Genomic DNA, 24,337 nt, shown 5'->3' with positions numbered 1-24,337 from the left:
AGAAAACGGTGACAAAGTTAATTTGACTTGAATAGAAATTAGAATTATTAAAAAGCAAGCATGCAAGATTAGTGTCACTGCTATTCATGGTGGTTTGTTACTTAGGTCATATTGGCAGAGGTAGTCGTTCTTTGCATTGTGGATTTTTTGCAACCTGAAAAGTCAATTGAGTAGCGACTGAGCAGACAACCAAACTCTGCTTCTAGACAACAATCGGATTGGGTTTATTTGATAAAACATTTGCTTCTCTGATGCTCCGAACTTTTGTTGAAAACAAAATTGAGTTCTTGAGATTGCAAAGGTGGTCTGGAAGATATTAAATCTGTGTAAACAAAGGAAGGAACTTTGAGGTGCTTAGATCCTATGATAATGGCTGCAGTATGAAATACTTGACCTGGATAGTGGTATCAAATCAAACCTGAAGACAGCCTAAAACAATGGCTTGAAGCAGTTCCTGCTCATTTGAAAGAGATGTTAACTTTGAAGATGAATGAGAAAGTTGCCAACAGTGTTAGTTATTTCACTGCCAAGAAAGAGGTGAATGATCATGCTAGGACAATGTATTCTTCATGCTTCCTCATTTAGCAATAGGATCAAAACAAATTCCATGTTTGGGGTCTGAATAAAAATTATCTTAAGATGTTCTTCAACTTAATATCTGAGGCTGCAATTATTTTCACCAAATTTTAGGTGCCTGGAGTTCTCACTTGTACATCTATGCCAGTCATCTGGGCTCCTTTAATATCACTGATCTCATCACAAATGTTAATCTTTAAGGTAATTTGTCCCCTGGAATTCCCTAGTCTCTCCTACCAGCACTATGTAGATGACCAGCTCTGATCAGATGTTCACTCTGGAGACAGGGACAAGGTAGGCTAGAGGAATCCTGCACTAAAAGTCTGCTATCAAAACGTAGCTTTGTGCAGCTGGAGATTTGTAGGGGGCAGAGGGCTTTTACAGTTGGTAGCTACCACTTTCTTTCACTTGCCTACCTTTAATAATAGCAGTTACACGGTAACTATGCCCCAGATAACAGCCTGTCAAGTCCCATCTACACTTTGTTAAATGAAAAAAGAAAACTAAATTTAATTTGTAAAGGACCCAGACCTGAGCTGTAACCTGTGCTTTAGGTGAGCCTAAAAGAGGAAAATATTAAATCTGGAAGTGTTGTTTTAAATAAACGTGGTAGAGGGACTTGGACCTGTTGCTTACTCTCAGCTTCACCAGTTAGACATTTAGGCTACTCTCTTTCCCTCTCTCATTCTACTCACTCTTTCTCTTTTAAAGGGACAAAAAAGAAAATTCTCTATATTTGTGAAGTAGGAGGAAACCTGTATCTTGACAACTAATAGCACTTTAGGAAACTTTTACTGTAGGTATTACCAAATGCTAAAACTAAGGTTAGATGTTCCTGATGGTCCCCACAGTCAACAAGTAAAACCTGTGCTTTTAATCTTTGAAAATGTGACTCATTTGCTTCAGCAGTCAGTTGCAGCCCCTGTACTTCATACGACTCATCTGGAGCCCAGTCTGAAACATCAGTAGAACATCCTGTCTGGCTGAGCGATGCGTAAACACTGCTTACTGAATGGGATTTAATCTGATGTTGATCTTCACGCAGTTGGTGATACCATATGTTTTTGTGTTTTAATGGTTATCCTGTTTATCTCATCTTTTTGACTTAAGGCCAAATCCTTCTGTTGAATAGGTGCATTATTAATTGTAGTTGAAAATTAAACAACAAAAAGGCTTAATCGTTAAGAGCACGTACTAGTCTATGTGGCCACATAACTTGGTGCTCGCCTCATGTCCTCTCTGTATAGTGTCTATCTTTCTTGGTTTTCATCTATTGTACTGCTTGTTGCAAATCTGTAACAAAGTTAGGCATTTTACTGAAGACCTTTTTTTTTTTTTTCTTTTTTTTTTTTTCTGGATGATGTAAGTATAGCCTTTTCATTGATTACAGCATAAATTCTAATCAGATCAACAGAAGAAGGAAGAATTAAACTCCCTGAACATGTACCAGTCAGACTTGGCATCCTGTCCACTTTACCTCTGTAGAATACTACCTGATTTTGAAATGTTCTATGAATAAAGTGATTTATGGAAAAAGCTGTCTTGGTGTGTCACTATCAGCACACTTCAACTATATAGGTAATTGTTTTTAAAAGTAGCTAGCTACTGAAACTTTCCTTATAGTCAAAAAAAGTGCTGCACGTGAGAGCTACTGAAGTATTGGCCTATTTTCAATAGCTTGTGAGAAAGCAAGGGAATGTTTATAGGGAGCTGGCTAGAATTTCAGCTAGGGTTGCAGAAGATGCCATTTCCTGGTCTGTGGGTTCTGAGAGCCCACAAATGACAGGGCAGATTCCTCCTTTGGCACTGGCATTTTATATATTGATCCTAAAATAGGCATAAACTAAGTACCACCAGAGCGGATGTCTGCTGCAAGCATTATGTCTTTTGCATGCACAATTGCTGTTCGTTTGTTTTATCAGCTGAAGGGTATTAATAAAACATGTAAAATAAGTAAATTACTATAAACAGGAACAAATCTTAGACAAAATGAATGTGTTTCTCATATCACATTTCTCATCCACTCTCAGTCGATTTTTTCACTTTCCTCTCTATTTTGATGTTGGTTTTATGATTTTTCATTTATTTGCTTGTAACAACAATTTAGCTGAAATAGATACAGTTACCTGTATATAAGTCTGTAATCTCTTTATTTTCACTATTTTTATGAAAATTCTTTAATGTCTGTCTTCCTTCTTTTTCACTTTCTTAACTGTTTTTCTTGTGATCATGCAGGACTCAAACAACAGAGCCATGAGGGTGGCTTTCTTTTTACATAACTTCCCAGAGTTAGTTGGTTTCTTTTTTTTTTTTTTTTTTTTTCCAATTCAAATAGTCTTTTTAAAAATTTGTTGATAGCAAGAATTTAAATGTCAATGCTTTTTTATTGTGAGTTACTGGGGTTACAAAAACTTTAGAATTCAAACCTGACCATATTCTGTTTTCAAACTAAATTTTCTATGGAAGGTGGGGATTGAAAATTGTCTGACTATGAAGATTGAACCTTTATTGTTCTTGTTCTTGGAACTACTAGGGAAATAGCTGAGATCTCAAGAGACCTCTATTGAAAGGGAAGAGACTTAGTACTTTACAGGAGCAGAGAGTACCGAAGAGCAAAGAGGTACAAAACTTCCCTAGATACTTACTTAAGGCCTGTAAAGGAAGGCCCATGTGCTCTAGTTTTTTAATAATATAAAGCTTTTTTTTTTTTTTTTTTTTTTTTTAGTTTAGATAAATAGCAATAGGACAGTAAGATACAGAATACTGAAGAAACATGCGGAATAGTTATAGCCATCAAATTTATAAAATTTTTATGTACTGGAGAATCAGATTTTGTGACTCTCCATTCCCAACAGTGTAAGAAGAAAGGGAAAACAGTTATTTCATACTAAACAGGGTATAAGAAACACTTAAAAACTGGAAAATAGAATCTATTTTTAAAAAATGCCCAGAAGTTGATAATATGTTCACAATGTTTTTTGCCCTTGTTTACTGAAAGTTTAATTAACATAATCATTGCTGGCAAACATAATGCAGATTGAATCTGGTTCCAAAAAAGGTTTGCTCTGTCATAAGTGTTCAAAAATGTTATATTGTGGTGGGTGAAGCTTGATTTATTATAAGAAAGCTCAACAGATTTGGACAACAGCCTCTGGACAAAGACTTGCTGGAGAATGTGAAGTGTTAACTTTTGCATGTTAAATTGCTTACGAAATATTCTGAGCACATTTAAGCTTATGGTAGGCTTGGGGTTTTTCATAAGCATTAAAACTTGTTCCTTGGAGGGCACAGATGTGTTTTTCAGTGGTCGGCCAAGAGTTCTCTCTTTGCTCTGACAGTTATTACGCATTTCACACAGTTATATTGTGTTTTGTTATGGGCTTTTATTTTTTTTTTTTTCTGTATTCTACTGGTGTTGTATGTGTATGTGCAATGTTTTCATGTTTAACTTAGACGGGCATGGGTAACAAGACAAAGGGAGCATGCTGCTAGATTAGCGTGTCTGTAAAATGCACTTCATTGTTATAATAAATGTATTTGTATTTTTTTTTTTACCAAAAATGACTTAAAGAGATTGGAGGACAATAAACATGCAAAATTAAGAATCTGAAGGTCAATGAATTCTAAAAGCCAGGCATTCTTAAAGACGACATCCATTCAGTGTGCATTACTACATGGGCATTCATTATGTCATTACATGGTTTTCTTTCTTTAGCTACTACTTTTTATGTGGAGAGTGGCTGAGTAATTTGTGCTGAAAGAGGCATGTTTTTAAGAATCTGTGCTTTCTTCTGGACTAAGTTTTGTTTCCCCTCGTGGCCACTGGAAGGTAGGAGGGAGAAGGTGATTCAGGGTCCGAAGAGGAGGAAGAGGCTTTAGCAGGCGGGCAGGGGAGTTCTGGTACAGCAAGAGCAGCCCGGGTTCTGAGGGAAGAAACGGGGATGGCGTACAAATGCGAGAGAGAGCTTCGAGCCCTCCAGGTCTCATGAGGACGGACAAAGTATCCAGGTTTAATCTGCTGATTTTCTTTCAAGCAGCTCCTCTTCCTCATCAGGCCCAAAGTGCTTAAAGCGTGAGTAGCTGCCAAACATATGAACAGATGGGCGGCTGAGAGTTTGGCAGCAGGATCGCGGCTCAGAAGAGCTTGTCGTTTAACACCCCTGACCTCGGCTTTCCCTATTCTCTCAGCTGGCTGTGCGGAGGAAAGGCCGAGAGTCGGTGACTCTGTGCAAGTGGGAGACGTTTCATGAGGTGTGCGAGTGCAGCATTTTCTCCTCCTTTGTAAGGAAAAAAAAAAAAAAAATAAGGCGACGACCGGGGATAAACGGTTTCGCCACCGCCATGCCCGGGAAAGCGCCGAGGGTGGCCCAAGGGGAAGTGGAGAGCTGCTCCCCGAGGGTGGCGGATGCCCCGGGGGCCCTGGGACGGGGCGACTCCGCACCGCGGCTGCCAGCCCGGAGCCCGGAGCCCGAGACAAGAAGGGCGGGCGACGGAGGGCGCCCCGCGGGCCAGCGAGCGGCGCGCAGGGGCCAGCGGCGGCCGTGAGGGGCGAGCGACGGCCGTGAGGGGCGAGCGGCGGCCGCGAGGGGCCAGCGGCGCGCAGGGGCGAGCGGCGGCCGTGAGGGGCGAGCGGCGGCCGTGAGGGGCGAGCGGCGGCCGTGAGGGGCGAGCGGCGCGCAGGGGCGAGCGGCGGCCGTGAGGGGCCAGCGGCGGCCGCCAAGGCGGGCGGGCGGGCGGGGGAGGCGCGGAGCGGCGCCGCTCGCTCAGCGTGCCGCGGGGTTTTCACTTCACGCGGTGGTCGCTGGCTAAGCCGCCGGGGAGGGAGTTTCGGACTCTCCCCTCAGCTCACGGCTGCCCGGAGCGGGCGGCCGCAGCGGGGCGCCGCTGGGTGTAAGTGCCCCGGCCCGCGGGGAGCGGGGCTTCTCCGCGGCTCTCCCCGCCGGGCTGGGCGGGGGCGGCGTGCGGTGCCTGCGCGCGGAGGCTTGGGGCGCTCGCCCCCCCCCCGGCCGGTAGCGGTTGACTTCCAGCCCCGCTTCCCCGCCCCGAGCGGCGGCGCGCGGCCGCGGCACGAGCGCTTAACAGCGCCGCCGGCGCGCCGCGGCCCCGCCCCCCCCCTCCAGCCGCTGGAAGGGCAGCGCGGGGGGGGGGGGGGGGGGGGGGAAGAGGAGCGCGGCTTCGCCTCCCTCCCCTCGTCTCCCCCCCCGCCTCCCTCCCCGCAGCCAATCGGCGCGGAGGAAAAGCCGTCGTGCCGCTGACGCCCCCGCGGGACCCCCCCTTTTAAAATAAAGCGGCGGCGGGTCACCCCCTCGGCGCGCGGCGCGGCGGGAAGGAAGGGGGCGCGTGCGTGTGGGGGGCGAGCGGTCGGCGAGAGCGGCCTCGCGCGCGCGCACGGCAGAGAGAGAGAGACAGACAGACAGACAGACAGACAGAACGCCGCAGGATGCCCGCAGCTCCCGCGGCGAGGGGCTGAGGCGGGCGGGCGGGGGCCGAGAGGTCGCCGAGAGGGAGGAGGAGGAGGAGGAGGAAGGAGGGAGGAAGGCGGGAGCGGCGCGCGGGGGAGACAGGGTCTCGCGGCCGAGGATGGCGCCGGTGCGCGAGCAGCTGGCGCCGCAGGGGGACGCCCCCCCCCTCCTCCTCCCCGCCGCCGCCGCCGCCCCCCCCCCGCCCGCAGCGGTGGCCGAGCCGCGGCGGGAAAACGGCGGCGAGCGGCGCCCCGGCAGCGGCAGCCCGGCCGCGGCGAGCGGCGAGAGCGGGGCCCGGCCCCGGGCGGCCACGCAGGCTCCCGGGAGCGCGGCCCCCGAGCCCCCCGAGGGCGGCTGGGGCTGGGTGGTGATGCTGGCCGCCATGTGGTGCAACGGCGCCGTCTTCGGCATCCAGAACTCGTGCGGGGTCCTCTTCGTCTCCATGCTCCAGCTCTTCGGCGGCGGCGACGACAAGCAGCTGGCGTTCAAAACAGGTGAGGAGCAGCGGGGGAAGGGGTCGCGGTGGCTTGCGGGCCCTCCCCGCCCTCAGCCCCGGCGGAGGAGGTGCCCCCGCCCGGTAGCTCCCGCGGTGCCGCCGCTCCGCCCGTCCGTGTCCGCGCCCCGCGGGGCTGCCGGGCCGGCCTGCGGCGTGGCCGCTGCCCGTCCCGCCCCTCTGCCCGCCCGCGGCCGCGGAGACCCCTCGGGGCGGGCGGGGGGGGGGGGGTCGAGTCCCTCAGCTCAGCGCAGCCCAGCCCTGCCGCACACGCGTGGGGCCGCGCTGAGCAACTCGGAAATACTCGTCGGGGCGGAGGGAAGCTCCGCTCCGCTCCCCACGAGGGTGTGCGCTCACAGCTGTGCCCCGGGGGGGCGAGCGCCTGGTGCGCGGGGGGAGAAGCTGCAGGGAGAGGAGCAGGTGTACTGGCGCCTTCCGCGGCGGTGTTTTCAGGCATCTGTCAGCGTGCGCTGCGGGAAAAAACGCATCCTCTTGGTCCCAGGAAGTTTCACTCCCTGGCCTCTCTTCGCCTGATGGATTAGTCGAAAGGATTAATTGTCTGTGGGGTATAGAGGCGCTTGAAATGTGTCAAGAACGGGCGTAACGGTTGCCAAAACCAGTGCTTCGGTGTGCAGATTTACTGCTGTAACCCGTATCTCAAAACTCACCAGTAAAGTTCACTAAACTCCTAAAAAACTCGGCGGTAAAGTTTACTAAACTCCTAACAGTGCTATTGCAACCAAATCGCCACCCTGCTGTTAGAGAATCTAAATCATTCTAGACACATAGGTATCGGTTAATCCAAAGGTGAGCGTATATTCTCTTTTGCTTTGTGTAAGTTCTCTTTGAAAAGTGTCTTGTGCTTTGACTTTGTAAGTTGAAGAAAGGCAGTATTTTGCTCTCACAGTAATAATTAATATTTATAATAATGTCTTGCAGTAAATTATAATAAAGTTGACTTATTTAAAAGGTAGATTACATATCGAAATGAAATATTAAATCCCCTAAATATTGTCTTTTATGTTTATGTTCCTTACTAAAAAAAAGGTGTTCCAGCTACGTAGCCCTGCAGAAGTGTAAGCCTTCTAGGAAACTTCTTCAGTACAGAGTGGTGTTATAGACCTTTAAAAGAAGTTTGCAAATTACATCTTCCTTAATATTGGGATAAATAGGCCTAAAGTTGAGATGTTGGAGACAAAGGAGCTAATTTTCCTCCCCTGACTTAATAACAATATTTATGTCTGAAGCAGAAAACTAATGCAAGGGTTTAGACTGAAGTAAGAAGGCTGTGGTGGAGCACTGATGCGCTCTCCCATGTTTGGGCTATTTGTGGTGATGTGTAAGGTGTATTGCTCAGTGTTTTTGAGCTAGAAACATGTGTATGTGTCTGCACGTCAGGCGTGGCAGTGCCTGCTTTGCAGAAGGGAAGTGTGCATCCAGAAGCAGCTGCCGAGGCTCCTTAGCCTGTACAGGAGACGAATGAGGTTGTTCAGAGGAGGTGCTGTGGATATTTACATACTGACCTGGGAGCTTGTGGCCAGTCAGAAATGCAGAAACACACAGGGGGTTGATCCTCTGTCTGTTCATGGTACAGAGGTGTAATTCCTTTTTCTGAGGATGTGTTTCTCTAGTAATGATCTCTCAGAAGAGACTTCTTGTGCTGAAGAAAATGTGACTTTTACGAAATGGTGCAGTAGTCAAAATAATCAACAAGAGGAGGATTGAAATTATTATCTTTTGTCTTTCAGAAGATTAATTGCACCACTGGTGTTTAAGTGAAGTGAGTTTGCGGGTGTGCTCCACCCATGCTTTTGAAAATTTGCCCAACTACACAAGTGGGGAAAAAAAATGGAATGTGGCTTTATAGTCTAGTTATTTTGCGTTCTGCGTAGAAGAGCAGGAAGAATTAGGAGTCCTGGATGCAGACAGCACCTTGTACATCACTTTTTAAAAAATTTATTATTATTAAAAAAAAAAAAGCTACAGCTATGTTTTGTTTTGCTGTCAGATGTGCTCTGGCTTGGGTAATGCAGATGACATGTTTTGCTTTTTTAAATTCAGATGGGTGTCGGTTGGGGGAAATAGCATGAGACAGCTGCCTTGGCTAGGTGACATGTGTGCATGGGAAGGAGGAGGACTGCAAATAGAGAAGTGCCTCCTGTAAATAGCAGAATAGCAGATAAAAGGTGTCCTTCCTTTTACTGTCTGAAAGTACCATAAATTATGAGTCTGGACACCATAAGGTCTAAAGAGCAGCTGTTAAACAGGACTTTTTATTCCTTAATGTTGAACTTTATTGTTTAGAAACTGTTTGTCTGTTATTTTTTATCTTGTTGAAGGTAGGACCAAGAGTGAACTGAAGAAATTCTGCTACAATATTTAGTTTGCCATAAAGGGGAGCTAAGATCAGCAATGGCAGATTGCACTTAGTGTGTCTCTTACTGAAACACTGATGGATTAGCTGGCATGCTGTAGAAAGAAAAAGGATGACTAATGGGATAGTCAGTAGGATTTTAGTGTTAGAGAAACCCTAGCCTGATTGTTCCCATAGTATTGATTATTGTCCTTATTTTAGTTACTCTTGAATTTGGACTGATTGTACCTCAAAATTGGCAGTGGAAACTGAGTTTATGTATCAGATTTAATGAATTTGAAAACTGGAATTGGTAATGAAAGTTTTCTTGTTTTGGAATACAAAGTCTAATATTCTAATCCTTAAGAAAAAAAAAAAATCTTTAAAATCTGAAATGCTGATTTTCAGAGGCGTGAATACTCTAGTTAATCTCTCCTGGGACCCCAGGTGTCTGTGGAATCTTGCAGTTGATCCAGAATACCACAGAATTCAACTTTTTTAAACTACTTTTGGGACCAGCTAGTTGTTGTCTCTTGCCTACTGTCTTCCTTAAAAAAACTAGGTAGGCTATAGTACATGCTACTTTTGTTATTTCTTAATAGATGGATGCCTACCTCGATGTAAAGCAAAACGGAAAGTCATTAAGTAATCATAGTATGTGCTATTTTTGTTATTTTTAGTAGATGTATGGATATTTGTCAGTATGAAAGGCAAAATGGGAGGAGGCAGAAGGCAGGAGGGATGTAGTCAAGAAGTGACTGCCTCGCAGATAAGGAGTAGAAGGAACCAAAAGTACAGGCAAGGCAGCAAAGCTGTCTTCAGAATGCAGCATCAGCACTGGATAAGTAAGATGAGTAACTGTAGACATTGTTGCAGGATTTAGGAGTGTTAATGGAAAGGAGTTATATGGAAGAACTTGTGCTGTGGGTTATAGAGGATTCACAAATTTCTACAAGGGGTATCTAAGTAGAATTAATATTTTTTATGAAAAATTTTGAACTTAACTAGGATAAAATATTTTGGTATTCATATTGGTAAAAAGCTTGTTTCTTTGCTGATATATTGTACTAGATAAGCATTTCCATTGTTTCCTTGTGTAGCCACTTTTTTTGTTCAAAAGCTAACTGGTGCACAGCCATAGAAGAGGAAAAGCCCTCATTCTGAGTACAGGACTTCTAGAAAGATGTGCCTGACGTCTCAGGAAGCTACTCTGTTCATTTTTTACAGCTCATTGTGTTTGAGGAACAAATTGGGTGGAAAAACACAGTGGAGATGAATTTCAGGGGACTCTTAGCCCTTGGAAATAGGGCAGACCTAGTGGGCTTCTAGCATTCAAACGCAGTTGTAGTCTGATGGTCCTCGAAGGAGGAGGACTGGGCCCCGGGACCAGTCCAGGCTCTGGCAGGAGGAGCACTTGGTTCCTCTCCCTGTTGTCGCAGAGGGATGTGGAGCACTGAGGCAGCCCCTGTCTTACTGCGGTAAGAGATCTGCCGTATGAGCCCCATCTAGGCCTGTGTTGTGCTCTCTCCATAGATGCCTCTACCATGTAGGTTTTTGTGTGTGTACGTACACATACCTGTTTTCCAAAGGCAAATAATTCTAAGATACTAGTGGCCATAGAAATAAATACGCTGGGTTTTATATATAAAAAAAAAGTAGATAAAAATACTAGTTCTACTAGTTTAATTATTCTTCATTCTGTCATTTATAATGCTGGTTCTGTAACTCCACTGAATTACTCTTATGTTTGTTCATCTTCACTTGTACAAATAGCCTTGCACAGGGAATATATGCTGTTATTACTGTTCTGCATCCTCATGTTTGTTTTGCGTTAGCAAGTGTTATTAGAAGACAGTATATCAGCTGGCCTGAACTGGTTAATGGTGTGCTTGTATGTATCTGCCTTGGTTTGACTTTGTAAGGTGCCACCTTTGGTGATATGTCTGGCTATCAGGATGATTGGTAGCTCCTTGAGCTGGCTTAACAGTGTCAGCACCACTGGGACTCTTGGAGCTGGATTGCTGTGGGTCTGGTAGGGCAGGGAGGAAATTCTGCCTTGGTTGTCATATCCAGGCCATAACTCAGATACTGTGAAAATAATGTTGGATAACTGCAAAGATCTACAGGTGTTGAGAACAAGTGAACCATGACCATATATGGTAAGTTAATTTTGCTGAGCCGGGCTGGCTTTTCCATTTAACAGGACAGTTGGAAGTCAAAGTTTTTCCTTTGCTCTTTCCTTGATATCTTTTGCTAATTTCCTGAGCTTTGCTTCAGAGATAAGAATGCCACCAGAAGCTCTGTTATCATTCAAGACCTTGTTCTGTAACTGTCCTTCAGAACCATGCTTTTATCTCTGATTTTATGGGATGTGGTTTCCAGTAAATTGGGAAGATTGGCACGTCACTTATGAGAGAGCACTTGACTTATTTCCCCCTTTTTTAATGAAGAAATAAATCAAATTTGGAACATAGAAGTTATCAGAGCATATAACTGTAGTTTGTGTGAGGTACAAGAAAGCACAATACTGTGTAACAGTTTGGTCAGTAAGGGTTATGTTGCAATGAAGGAGGTAGTTTCAAGAAAATTTGGACGGATGGATGTTGGTGCTGCTGTAGTTTGCCATCCTTCCCACATTTGTGTGGCCATTGAAACCAGCGCAGGGAACCAGCAGCAGGACCAGATTGACTGAAAACTGAGCTGATCTAAAAGTAATGATTTGTTTTATTCACTGCAGTCATATTTTTGTATTCTTTTGACCTGGCTTTGTGAGTATAAATTTTTATGTAAATTAGCACTATGGCATAGTTGAAATTATGACTGGGTCAAACTGGAAAGTTGAAGGTAGTTTTGTTAGTGTGCTCATTTCTTTAGGACAAAATAGTTAATACTACTAACATTTATGCATTCACTCATGCACATATATCTTTATGCCTCCAGCTCTGGAGCATTTAATTTGTACTCTTGATAATTAGCTTGCAGACTGACTGGCCTTGTGCCTGCTAGTTAGGTTGTCTTTTTGTGTTTTTCCTCTTGTTGGAGTTCACACTGGTTATCTCTCTTACCATTCCAACTACAGATTAACTTGCAGCAAGTTGCTTAGTTAGGGAGAATAATCTTCCTAGAGTGTCTGAAAGCCAGTTACCAGTTTATTTTTGTGGGCTTCTTTAGAGGCAGTACTTTAATTTCACAGGGATGAAACATCTCTATAAAATTCTAAAGATGACTGGCTATTGCCACCACTCTGCATTAAATGCACATGCCTCAAGTTAAGAGCTTTTGTGTGCTGCCTTTCAGATAAAACTGTATCCTTTAAAACCTCCTTCAACCAAACCCTCCTAAATACTAAGTTTTTACTGTACTTCATTCATGAGGTGACAAGTTGGATGAAAGCAAAATGCTATTGTATCTCCTGCAGAGTAATTTGCTGTTAGTGTAACCTTATCAGTCAAGATGAAGTTCTCTCACAGCTCTTATACTGTTAACACTGAGAAGCTAAATGTAGTTAGTGCCTACCTGTAGCTATGCTAATCCAGTTACAGGTGCCAAAGTAATGAAAGGGTTCTTAAGCAATAGGTTAAAATAGTTTAAAACGCCTTTTAAAAAATGAAGTGAATGTGTTTAAAATGAAACTTTATTTGATGGTTCTTAAGATAGTGTTAAAACTGTTTTCCGTTCTCGTCCTTAAATGGCAATTTCTAAAAGGTATATGTGAAATCTTCTTCTGAATACTCTCATTTCTAATCCAAATAAACAGCAGTATCGTGTGGTTAGACTGATCTGCAGATGGATGAAGACTCAAACTTGGTTTGATTTCCAGATAGCAGAAGAAACTTTTTTTGTCCTTCATTTTGAAGATGCTTTATTTAGATGACTTGCTGGTCTGTCATCTGTCATTTTACTTCCAGACAAAGTAGCTTGGGACTGGTGTTTGTGTGTATATTTTCATGCATGTGCCTCCTTGTGTCTCTTCCTTGGATAAATCTTTCAAGTTTTAACAGTCTTATTCCATGTGGAACATTCTTCATACTCTCAGTTAACATTATGTCTCTGTCATCATCTCTGATGCTTCTATAACCTTCTGTAATATGGAGAGGAAAGGTTCTGCGTGTCGTATTCCAAACGAGTCTCTGCTGTTTTATGCCATGCCATGATGTACTATAATGACCTTGTGCTATCTAGTTTGCATTATTTACATAACCTAAAGTTTTTTGTTGCTGCTCTTTATTAATACCTGCTTTCATTGGAGTTTAGTTGACTGTGAAGTTTTCTGGTGTGCATTGCTCCTTACTCTGCAACTTTGTTTTGTTTAACTGGTTCATGTAGTCTGTTCAGTGTCATCTTATTCATCTATGTGAGGTTCCTCAAATTCCTTCCTGATTTTTGAGTTAGTCTAAATAACTGCTGCCTAAAGAGGAAGTTGGCAAAATGTATATGTTTATTAATAGACCCTTTTCTTAGACTTAGCAAGATGTACCAGAGCTTACTGCTGTTCAGTGCATCCACAAAGATGACTTAATCTTTTAAAACTTGGTCTGCTTTGCCTCCAGACATTTTAGGTTTCACGATATTGTCTCTTTTCTCATGATTTGATTTCTTTAGCATCTTAAGAGGTGTGTTAAAGGCCAACTTGAAGTTTAAATGTTATCGGTCTCTCTTCCTTTTATTCAGTTACTAGCTTTTCATGAAGAAATGTAGTGGAATGTTCTCAAACTGTTACAGCATAATTTGTCTATTTACTCTTCTAGCCAGTTTGAGTTAATTGAGTAACTACAGATAATAACAAAAGGGTTAAGGTTGTAGCCTCTCTGTTTGGAGGAACATCTACTAGAGCAGGCAGCTGAGGACCTTGCCCAGTTGGGTTTTGACCATCTCCAAGGACGGAGGCTCCAGAGCTTCTGCAGGTAACCCGTGCCAGTGTTTGACCACCCTCACAGTAAAAAATATTTTTTATACATTTCCTGTATTTCAATTTGTGCCCATTGCCTTTTGTCAGAATACCACTGAGAAAAGTTTGGCTCAGTCTTTTTACTTCCTCTCCTCAGTTATTCATTCACGCTTCAGATTCTGCCCCCTACCCCACCCCACCTCTCCCAGCCTCTCATCGTATGTCAGATGCTCCAATCCCTTGATCATCTTGGCAGCCCGTTGCTGGATTCTCAGTAATAAGCAGGCTGCCTGCTCCTTTTGCACAGTTGGGAGTTCAGACTATTGAGGCTTCAGTGTCTCGGAGAAGATAAGGTCACTCTCTTCCTTGTTGTCTCTGGTGCTGTGCGGTGTGCTGACCTCCTCCACGTTTCCTTCTCTTGGCAACGCACATGCTCCACCAGCACACACCTCCTTGCAGGGAAGTAGCCTGGCGCCTGCTGCCTTGGCGGGGGCCCCCAGGCCTGCTCAGATGCATCCTCCCTCGGGAGCACAGTCGGGGTGAGCAGCCCTGCTGTGACAGGGACAGTTGCTGGGGACTGTGCCCTGTGGCACCGCCACTGCTGGGCAAGTGTTTGCTGTTCTGAGAAGAGCTGCCGGCCTGCTTTGGTATGCCCTGCTGTTGGCTGGCTGCTCTGCAACCTGCTCTGTCTGGCTGCCGCGGCTGTGCTGTCGGAGCTGTACTCAGCACCTTTCATGTGAGGGTTCAACCGTCCTAAGGAATTTATTATTTAATATTTTCTGAATTTTATATAGATATTGTTTACTGCTTGAAGAGCCTCATGCAGATAATGTTAACTGAGGAACTGACCGGCAGTTCAGGTTTAGCCATAGAATTGTTATATTCTTAGAAACTATACTAATCTGTATTTCAATTCCTCATTTGTCAATTTATGGATTAGTCTGTTCATACTTTGGGAACTGGTATTTGATCAGTCACGTGAAAGCATCTTTAGTTTGCTAAATTTTAAGAAAACTTTGTAACTCTTTATTTTCTAGCCTTTTACTTTTAAACAAAATGTGTTAAAAATCTTCAGTTTAGTTTTCAGAAAATACCTGCATAAATCTTAGTTTGGATTTTTAAGACAATTCTTTCCAAATCTTTAACATCAGCATAGGGAAGGGAAGGGTTTGTTGGTCTGAATTATGACTAAAAATTTTTAATAGAATCCTACACCTCAAAGGTCACGCTTTGAAATGAGATGAATATTAATAAAATTATAATTTACATTGCTGTGTGTTGCTAAGGAAAATAAGGGTTTTTCATTAAACATTGATCTATAATGCTCAGCAAGTAATTGTCCAATTCAAAATCGCTTTTGCTCTATGACAAGGAGGAGGCGTACTGATTATTTGCATTCAAGATAATGTAGCACTGATAATAAACTGCTTTATTTTAGCATACTCACTGTGGCAAAAGGAATAGTATAGGTTCTTTCATATATACTCCACAAATTTTTTTAATCTTTTGTTTTGTGAACACACACAGTTAATGCAACCTTATACTACTGTAGATTAACCTTCAGCACATATGTACAGAAAAGATAAATCTATGAGAAAACATTCCCTTGTGATTTTTACATTATCTGTTTTACTTCCAGAAATCTAATTTATTACTATAATAGCAGCTCTGTTTTATATCTTGCTGTTAATTTTCATGGGAACTGGATAGGAATGACTTGTTCTAATAGCTGAGTTAGAGTAGCAGCCCTTTAGCAAGGATGGGACCAATTTAAAAATCATCAGTGTCAGTTCCCACACACAGGAAGGGATGGATGGGATGTTTAGCCCAGCCTCTTGCTATTATCAGCAGCATGTCCGTAATCCCGTGGAACACAGTCTCCCTTAGATGGTGGGGTTTACTCAGACTGCAAGCTGTAAAACTACTTTCTTGTTGCCTTTTTGCTGTAATAAGCAAAAGCAGTGAGTTCTTTGGCAATCTTCTGCAGTGTGCTTTGTTTAGTAGAGCTGTACTTTGTGTATGTCTTCAAAGTACCTCAGAATATTTTTTTATTTTGCATTTTTAAAGAACATATATGTAAGGGATAGTAAGTGATTTAAAACATGCTAGCTATTAATTTAATTCCCTTAGTCTCTAACTATTGTCCTCTTTGAAATGACTTGTAAAATGAGCAGTAAGGATTGTCTTCTGGCTCATGGTTGGGGCTTTAGCCATTTTTCAAGCTGCTTCAATAATAAGGTTCCAAATGGAAAATGCATTGGGTAAGTACCCCCAAAAAAACTTTATAGTTTATTGTAAAATAGTATGTTGATATCACAGTTGACAGACTTCAAAAAGTATTTTATAATTTTAACTCTATTTTATCAATGCTGTAATTCTGAGCAAGGATAAAACACTGTGGTAGAATGTCAAAAATAAACTTTAAGCTTTCTGCTTCTGCAGTCTAGAATGAACAAGCCTTTCTTTTGAAACAAAGCACAACCTGAATAGTTGTAAGTTCATTATATGATGACCAGGAACAGTGTTCTTGTGTACAAGGTAGGAAAGCTGCTCTTTTGTAAAAAACTTTCATGCTTCTTAACTACAACACCAAAAAAAGGTGTTCTAAATTCTCCTAATTAAGAGGTCAAACTAGGACTTCTCTACTGTATTGCATTGAATGCTTAAGAGCCAGAGAATTAAAGAATAAAATAGAACATTAGTATTAAAAAGTAATCCTCAGCGAATGTTGAGATGGACCGTATCTTTGAAGGCTTTTTTCTGTGCTGTCTCTGGTATTGGCACTCCAGGACCCCTGTTGTCCTTGGGCTCATTATTGTGACAGTCTTGTTTATTTTCTATACCCAGGCATGTACTATCCAGATGTCTCTTGAGATGCTGTTTAGTTTGCTCTAGACTAGTGTCTGGGTGGCAGCTAAGCAGTATACAGAATGAACACCCGAGGAAGGATATTGGTGTAAAACAGAAACCAGTTTGGTTTGCCCAAGGAGGCCTGTATCTCCTATCAAAAGAATCGGAAGTACTGAGTGTTCTTGGGCCACACAGCCAGAGCTTACTTGGACAGTAACCTGATCCTGTGCTATAATTAAACGTGCTGGAGAACACGCTGGGATTGGAATAATCTCAATGGGTTACATAGGTGAGACTGAAATCTTACTTATTGTCAGTTTGCCCATGTTTAGCGTATACTGTAGTAAGTTTCAAAGTGGCTTGAACTGATTGATGACATCAGCTGCTACTTAATGCTGCTTATTTTTTTGAGGAAAGAAGGTGTGGTAATGGTGCTTTACCTAAAGATGGTATTAACCTCAAAGCAAATGAAATTGAGAACCTGAACTATGGTCCATATTTTGGTCATATGTCAGTGGTATGTATCATGGTTTAGAGGAACAACCTTCTTGGAAGGTCAGTGTAGTGTTGCTAGATAATATTTTTCAAATCTCGAGTGTTGTTGTGGTTTGAGCTCAGAGGGCAACTGAGTACCATGCAGCTGCTCACTCTCTCCATCTCCCTGCGCCCAGCAGTGCGAAGAGGAAAACAAACAGTCTTGGGTTTTGAGATAAGGGCAGGGAGGGATGACTCACCCGTTACGGTCATGGGCAAGAGACAGACTTGTTAAGGGAAGAAAAAAAGAATATAAATTTAATACAGACTCTAATAACAACACTTAGCAGACAGAGTAGGACAGTGAGAAACATTACCACATCTTGAAAATACCTTCCCTCCACCCCTTCCTTCTTACTGGTCTTAGCTCTGCTCCTGATATCTCTACCTCCTCACCTGAGTGGCGCAGGAAGCAGGGAATGGGAGGTGCAGTCAGTGCTGCCACTTCTTCCATCTTGGGGGTAGGAAGGAGAGCTTCTGGAACTTCTTCCCCCTGCTCCAGCGTGGTCCCCCTCTCGCAGGAGACAGTCCTCCACAAACCTCCTCCAACTTGAATCCCCCCCCCATGGGCCACAGCATTTCCCAAGCTGCTCCAGCATGGGACACCCTGGCACGCTGCAATCCTCCCAGCGCTGAACTACAACAGCAGGGGCTGCTTCTTCCCACAGGTTCCTGGCCTCCTATGGGCACAATCACCTGTGATACCATGGGGCCTCCCGTAGACCATATGTCAAGCATCTGCTTTACCATAGACCTCCATGGGTGGTGGGGGGCAGCCCTGCCATCTCACTACAGGATACAGGGATCCCTGCTCTGTTGCATTTCCCCGCCTGCCACCTTTCCTCCTCTGTTCTTCCCCTGATCTTGGTATTCACATAGGTGTTGCAACTCTTCCTCACAACTCCAACTCTTCCTCCCAGGTGTTGTCTTAAATATGTTATCACAGAGGCAGCTGATTGGCTCGGCCTTGGTGCAGAGGTAGAGCTGACTTGGAGCCAGGGGAGATTCCAGAAGCTTCTCACAGGGGGCCATTTCTGTAGCTCCCTCTTCTGCTGCCAAAAACCCCACCGCTCACTCAAACCCAGGACAAGTATACAAGTTGTCTGATGACTTTTGGGTTCTCCTTCAATTCATTTGCAAAAATACTGTCTGTGGCTTCTTGAGTTCATTGGTTTAAGTTGCATGTGGGTGACAAAACTGAAGGTATGTACTTTAAAGAAAGTCTTTATGGTTTTGGCATATGGAATTGAATTTGAAATTGCCCTTTCTTTTATACCTTCAAATAATTTCTTACTTTTGAAATACTTATGTAGCTTAGGCTCTTCAAAACCCAATATTGTATTCCAAACTTGAAAGAAATTAGAACTCTCAGTTTATAATTTCTGACACTGCTGGGTGCAGGCAGTGATCTAGAAAATTAAATCAATGCTAGGAAGTTTTCTGGAAGCTTAAATAAAATGTGCAAGCCTGAGCTGTATTTTTTAATCCTATCAGAGTAACCCCATTTTTCACAAATACAAGCATGGAACATTAACAGCTTTTTACACCTCTGTACATATCAAAGTCTTTTGTGCAGCAGTTTAATGAACATTTAGTTTCATGCAGTGAAATTGCTGACCCTTGAAGATGTGTGTGGTGGGGATGGGGACAGAATTGGGTAGCTTAGGGGGAAGGCTGGAGTAGAACTGCACAAAATTGATATCGACAACATCAGTATTTATATGCACAGTCAGAAGTTTAATAAGCATGACCCAACTCTGATGTTGTGGATTTTTAGTGCTTTTTCTAATATTAGGCAAAGAAAATAGTATGTTGCATGCAATTCATACTCCCTCATGCTACAGTATTAATCTTTTGTACATGTGATATAATGCTTTTGATATTAATGTATGTTATGTGATACAGGTTCAGTCTCTACATGAAGGTCTGTGACAAAACAACTGTATACTGTATTAATACTTTTTTGTAGCTGAACATGTATTTCAGCAATTGGTCAAAATACATAAAAATATTTTGTAAATAATTTATCTGTATTTATTAAGGATAATTGTATTGTGAAAATACAGGTACGAACAGGCAGATATTCTACAAACTGTTTGTTCTTTGGGATACTGTCACGGCTGCTTCTGAGCAACTGACATCTTTCCTGTTTTATGAGGCATCCTACCTACCAGTCTTCTAGGTGCATATTTTCCTGATCAGGGTAAGTCAGTGTGGTGCCATAAACAGTAAATCGAAAAGCCAGGTGAAAAATGGCATCACATCTTTAAGACTGCTTACACCTGGACCTGTGTGGTTCTGGAGTTTCAAACAAAAAAGGATGTGAGAGCAAAAAAATGTGAGAGCATTCCTGTAGGTTTCAAATCAAGGATCAGAATGAAAAGGGTACAAACTTAATTTCAAGATGAAAATTTGCTGCAAGCTTTATATTGCCTTCTGTGGGTGAGAAATCTTTGCTTTTAAACAAAAAGTTGAGAAATGCAATGTGGATTCTGTGGAAACTTTGAGTGCTAGTTCTTTGGGACTTTGGGATAAGAACTCAGCCTGAGAGGTTGTTAGTATTACTGTGTAGAAGATGTTGGTATTACAAGCAGTGTTCTTCTAATGGAAAGGCTTTCATTGTTTTTATCAAGACATTGCTTTAAAAAAAGGTTAGAGCTCTGCTTTTCTTAGGCTTTTGCAGAGGTCTGTAGAGTACTTCATGAACTGGTCTGTAATTCCTCTTCAACGTATTTCTTTGTTTTTTTTTGGAAAAGAACAATTTCTGTGACTGAGATAAGCCATTATGACCAAACTGTGTTAAAACCTGGTCACTGCTTTTGTTTTGTGTATTAAACTAAAATCTGAACTAGAGGAGGCTCAGTGGACTTTAACTGATAATTAAGAATGGTGATCATATTTAGCCTTAGAAATAGCTAGTAACAGTAATGTGGGCAAGGTGACTAGTTTGTGAATCTCTGGCTGGTGTGATTGTAGCTAATTAATAGATTTATTGGATCTTCTCAGAAATTAAGTAAATAACACTTTTTTCCTTTTAAGACATTAAATGCTAGATTTTGCCCACACAGTTTTTAGCACTGTTTTCTGTGTTATGAACCAGTGATGATTCTGATAAAATACATCTTAATATACTTAAGAATCAATTCTGATAATATTTCCTGTTCTGGAGCTTAAGATGCATCTTTGACTTTTGCTCTGCATCCTGCTTAATAGAGAAGGAACATGTTAATTTTATGCGTACACGACCTATATGACACAAAACCCCACAAACCCTTCAACTGGAGAAGGGAGAGAGGTCGTCCTCTAACCACCACTGTATCTTGTATATACCTTATCTGTTTCCTAAAAAGCTATAGACCCTCACTACCTACTCTTTATTTTTAGCAAAGGCAGTGCTTCTGCTCTGTAATGCAGGGCTTTCCATCAGTTTGTAAGCTCTACCTTCAACTTTAAATTCCCTGATAGAAGAATCATAAGGGGTATAAACTTCTTCCCTCAGGCTCCCCATGTCACTACCACCAGAACTACCCCCTGTCTGTGCAAGTCTTAGAGCTTGGGAATGTGATCAATTAATTTTAAGGTAATCTTGTCACTACATGTGAAACTGCATAATTAATAAAATTCTTTGTTTTCTTGAATAGGTACCCCTGGTGTCTAACCTTTTAGTGAAGTGTTGAGTGTATCTTTGCATAACACAAACATTGAGAAATGGGATTAAAGGTTTGTGACTGGGGCAGTGCATGGATGTTTAGTGGGAATCAGAGGTGGTTAGAGAAAGACTTAGCAGTATTTACACGGAGATAGTTGAAATGAGGGGAGTTTGGGACAAGTGTAAATGCAGAGGAAGGAAGAAGGAGGCTCCACCAGTTCTTAGGGCTAGTGAAGAATAGATCAAAGGTAAAATCAATCTGCTTATTTTAAAGGTGTTTTGTTAAGCCACCCTCTAGTGAGAATGCTGAATCCACACAGATTATTTGCTTGATTATATAAGATCTTGCCTTCCCAACTGACTTGTACTGCTTCTGATTACAGTTATTCTTTGCTGTTGGCATTGTCATTTGTTTTAGCTGCTACTTTTTGTCTTTACTCTTTTTTTTTTTTTTTTTATGAAGTCACTTTATAATTGTAAAGCCTTTTTCTAGATGTGACTGGTTTAGCTTAGACAGGCACAGATCCTTTGAAATTCTGTAAGTAATGAATTTCAGTTTAGTAAGACAAGGTTATTACAAATGTTTTGTCATAGAAAACAGTATCACAGGATTTTAGAGCTAGTCTGTTCATATGCTTGTCTCCAATTTAAGGAGTATCAGTTTGAAGTGTATTCTAGTTGCATTTTTTCCCTCAGTAGTTATTTCTGGCATGTACTAAAATCATAAATAGGTAAACTATATATAGTTGTTCCCTTCCTTGCTTTTCTTTTTTCTGTTTTTATCTGGGTCACTATGAGACTGTTGAAGCAAATGTGGTGGTCAGAGTGTTTTGTTGTGTTCTGAAAGGCATGATATATGCTGAGGTGCAGTGCAGCCTTCCTAAATGTCACTGGTGCCAGTCATTCAGCGATGCTTGGCATCATACTGGACTAGTAATGTGCATTTTGTTTTTATTGGTGTTTTTGCTTTTGCTTTGCACTACTTGTCTGCATTGCAATGTTGGGTGACAGGCATTTTCCACCAGTGATGCCAAATACGCAGGAGTGGTGTTACACTGGGAAAGACCTGGCCAAGGTATGGGATTCAACTTTCAGGTTCTAGTAGATGGAGGTCTAGTCAGTGCACTCAATGGTATCCGCAGAGTTACTCAGCTGGCCAGATGCAGGCTTCAACTTTAGGGTGGGGTGAAACTCAGCAGTTTCTAGATCCCACTAGAGTCAGTGGAGAGCTTTGACTACTCACACAGGCATCTAAACTTGGGTCCTTTAACATGGAAGTTGAATCCAACTCCAGGTGTCCTGTATTGACCCTGAGCATTTAGTTTTTATTGGTGGGCACAACAAAAAATACTGTTATACGCTTGTATGTGCTACATCTGTAGTGTGCTCTAACACTATCCCTACTCCAACATGCACATCCGTGCTTGATAGTTAGACATCACATTTACAAACCCAGGTAGCTGGATCTTTAGGGGTTTTATTGTCAAAGCTGTCTTTGCTTTTGAAGGTTTATTGCAACCTGATAAGATTGGTACAGAAAACAATGCCCCCTAGAACTGCTTGATTTTCTGATGTTGTATGTAGTTATGAATTAAGCTGTATTTGCTGAACTGTCCTCTGTGTGACGTTGTATGAGCTTCAACCTCTAATTGCCCTAGAATTTAGTTCATGTGCATATGGAAAAACAGGCTAATGCAGAGTTTGTGGCCAATGCTTTTGTATGATTCTGTTCCTCAGAAGTAAAGGTAAATTCATCTTGTAATTGGAATGTTCAGATTCATTCATATAGCTCCCAACAGTTAGACTATAATTGTATGTGCTGCATTATTTTCAACCATTTCCAAATATGAGGCAGTTAGGCAGTTTTATGCAGCTTTTCCAGGTATGATTGTGGCCAGTGATTTGTTGATGTGCAAAGTTAAGATACACAGAAGGAAAAAAAAAAATCAATGTGAATACATCAAGGAAGTTGAAGTAGTGTGATTTTTTTTTTTTTTTTTTTTTTTTTTTTTTTTTTTTTTCCCCTCTAACCTTTCTATTTCCAGTTTTGATCTTGGCAGGATTACAGAGCCCCTGGCATATCTAGAGGCCAGACAGTGCCAGTCAGTTATGTCCTGTGTCTAGGAGAGGGAATTCATGCTGAGCCCCACACTTGGTAGGAGCTGGAAACTGAAAATTACTTCCTCTCTGAAGCAGTGACTTGCTCCTCAGAAAGTTGTCACGGCAGGACATAATGCTTTGCCAAGGTATCTGGGAGGTGCCAGTTGGTACCTGCCAGTCAACTATTTTTTAATTTTAATTTTTAAACTGTTGGCTGGGCTAATATGCTGTTTGAGACTTTTGGTCATGTGTTAATTGTAACTCATGAAGATGATCAAATGCTGGTAAATGGAGGGCTTTTAGGGTGAAATTGTCTAATAAGGAAATTATCTGACTAGGATTTATCTGGATATAACCAAATACAAATAGAAACACTCTGGTAATGTTTTCTTATTCTAAGGAAAACACTTAAGGAAACATTGTAGCAAATAAAACTTGAATGTATTCAGGTAGATACTTTTGGTTTATGTTGGTATTACAGGTTAGAACAACAATTGAAAAACTGAATCTGAAAGCCTAGATATTATGTATGCTAATCTCTTGATGTAAAAAGTCCTGATTGTGATCACACTGGTACTCACTTTTACATGTGCTAAATATATATAATATATATATAAAACGTTTCTATTTTTATCATGTATTTAACTTGAGCATTCTGCTTTTTCTGTTCTGTGATGCTTTCAGTTTCTATGAAAATAGACCAGTTACTATGAAAATAGATTGTTGGAATAGCATGCTGCCTGGTTTTGGTTTAAACAGGTGTGGGCAACCAGTGGCACTCTTAAGGTTCTGCATGCAAATGAAGGGCCACTTCTTTCTTTTCTTAACATTTATTGTCTGTATATGGGCAGCATCTGGAAAGGTTAGTGCTGCTCTATTAGAAAATGGCTTGAAGAGTATTTGTATTTTAGGTTTTTTCTTTCTGAAATTGTTCTTTATTTCCCTTAAGTAAGAATGTTATCTAGACAATTCATCTCAAGATTTTTTTTGTTGTTGTTGATCTTCAGCAGCAAGATGTAAGGTCTCTGACTTCCTGCATGTATGGGCTCTCAATACATTACTAATGCAAGTTGCCAGTAGGAAGCACTGGTTTCTACATTTTCTTTAGCTGAGTTGTTTGCAACTGTTTTCTTTTCTGAGCTCTCAAACCAGAGAAGAAATGCAGGGAAATGGAATTATTTTTCTATTATTTTCTAGTTTTACTATTATTCTTATTAAATTTACGTTCCTCATTAAATGAGGTAAAATGTTCTCCATTTTCAGTTGGGAAGAGGGAAATGTAAAAGTAACACTTAATCCAATTAATGTATTTTCCTGCTCTGATTCATTGTGATGACTTTGAGCATCTGGTAGTAACTGAGCATGAGCTGCTTAAAGTCAGAGAAACCCAATTCCCATTATTTCTGCTCATTGAAGGGAATAAATAAATTAC

The 24,337-nt window shown here is 42.1% G+C and overlaps 1 protein-coding gene across 4 annotated transcripts in view; it reads left to right on the top strand.

Moving 5' to 3' along the window:
• The first annotated feature begins 5,879 nt into the window (after positions 1 to 5,879).
• SLC16A10 (solute carrier family 16 member 10) overlaps positions 5,880 to 24,337 on the top strand; it is a 79,156-nt gene continuing 60,698 nt past the window's right edge. For all 4 annotated transcript variants that reach the window (XR_004408592.2, XR_004408591.2, XR_004408590.2 and 1 more), the window contains exon 1: positions 5,880 to 6,532. Coding sequence is in view for 1 of the 4 variants with exons in the window: in XM_033002906.2 (XP_032858797.2) it covers positions 6,157 to 6,532 (376 nt within the window). In the remaining 3 variants the exon portion in view is untranslated. The remainder of the gene's footprint in view (positions 6,533 to 24,337) is intronic.

The sequence above is a fragment of the Tyto alba genome, unplaced genomic scaffold (genome assembly GCF_018691265.1).
Source record: "Tyto alba isolate M040663 unplaced genomic scaffold, T.alba_DEE_v4.0 Super-Scaffold_22, whole genome shotgun sequence".
NCBI lineage: Eukaryota > Metazoa > Chordata > Aves > Strigiformes > Tytonidae > Tyto > Tyto alba.
The sequence above is the reverse complement of the archived record's forward strand: the minus strand, read 5'-3'. Positions and strand labels throughout refer to the sequence as shown.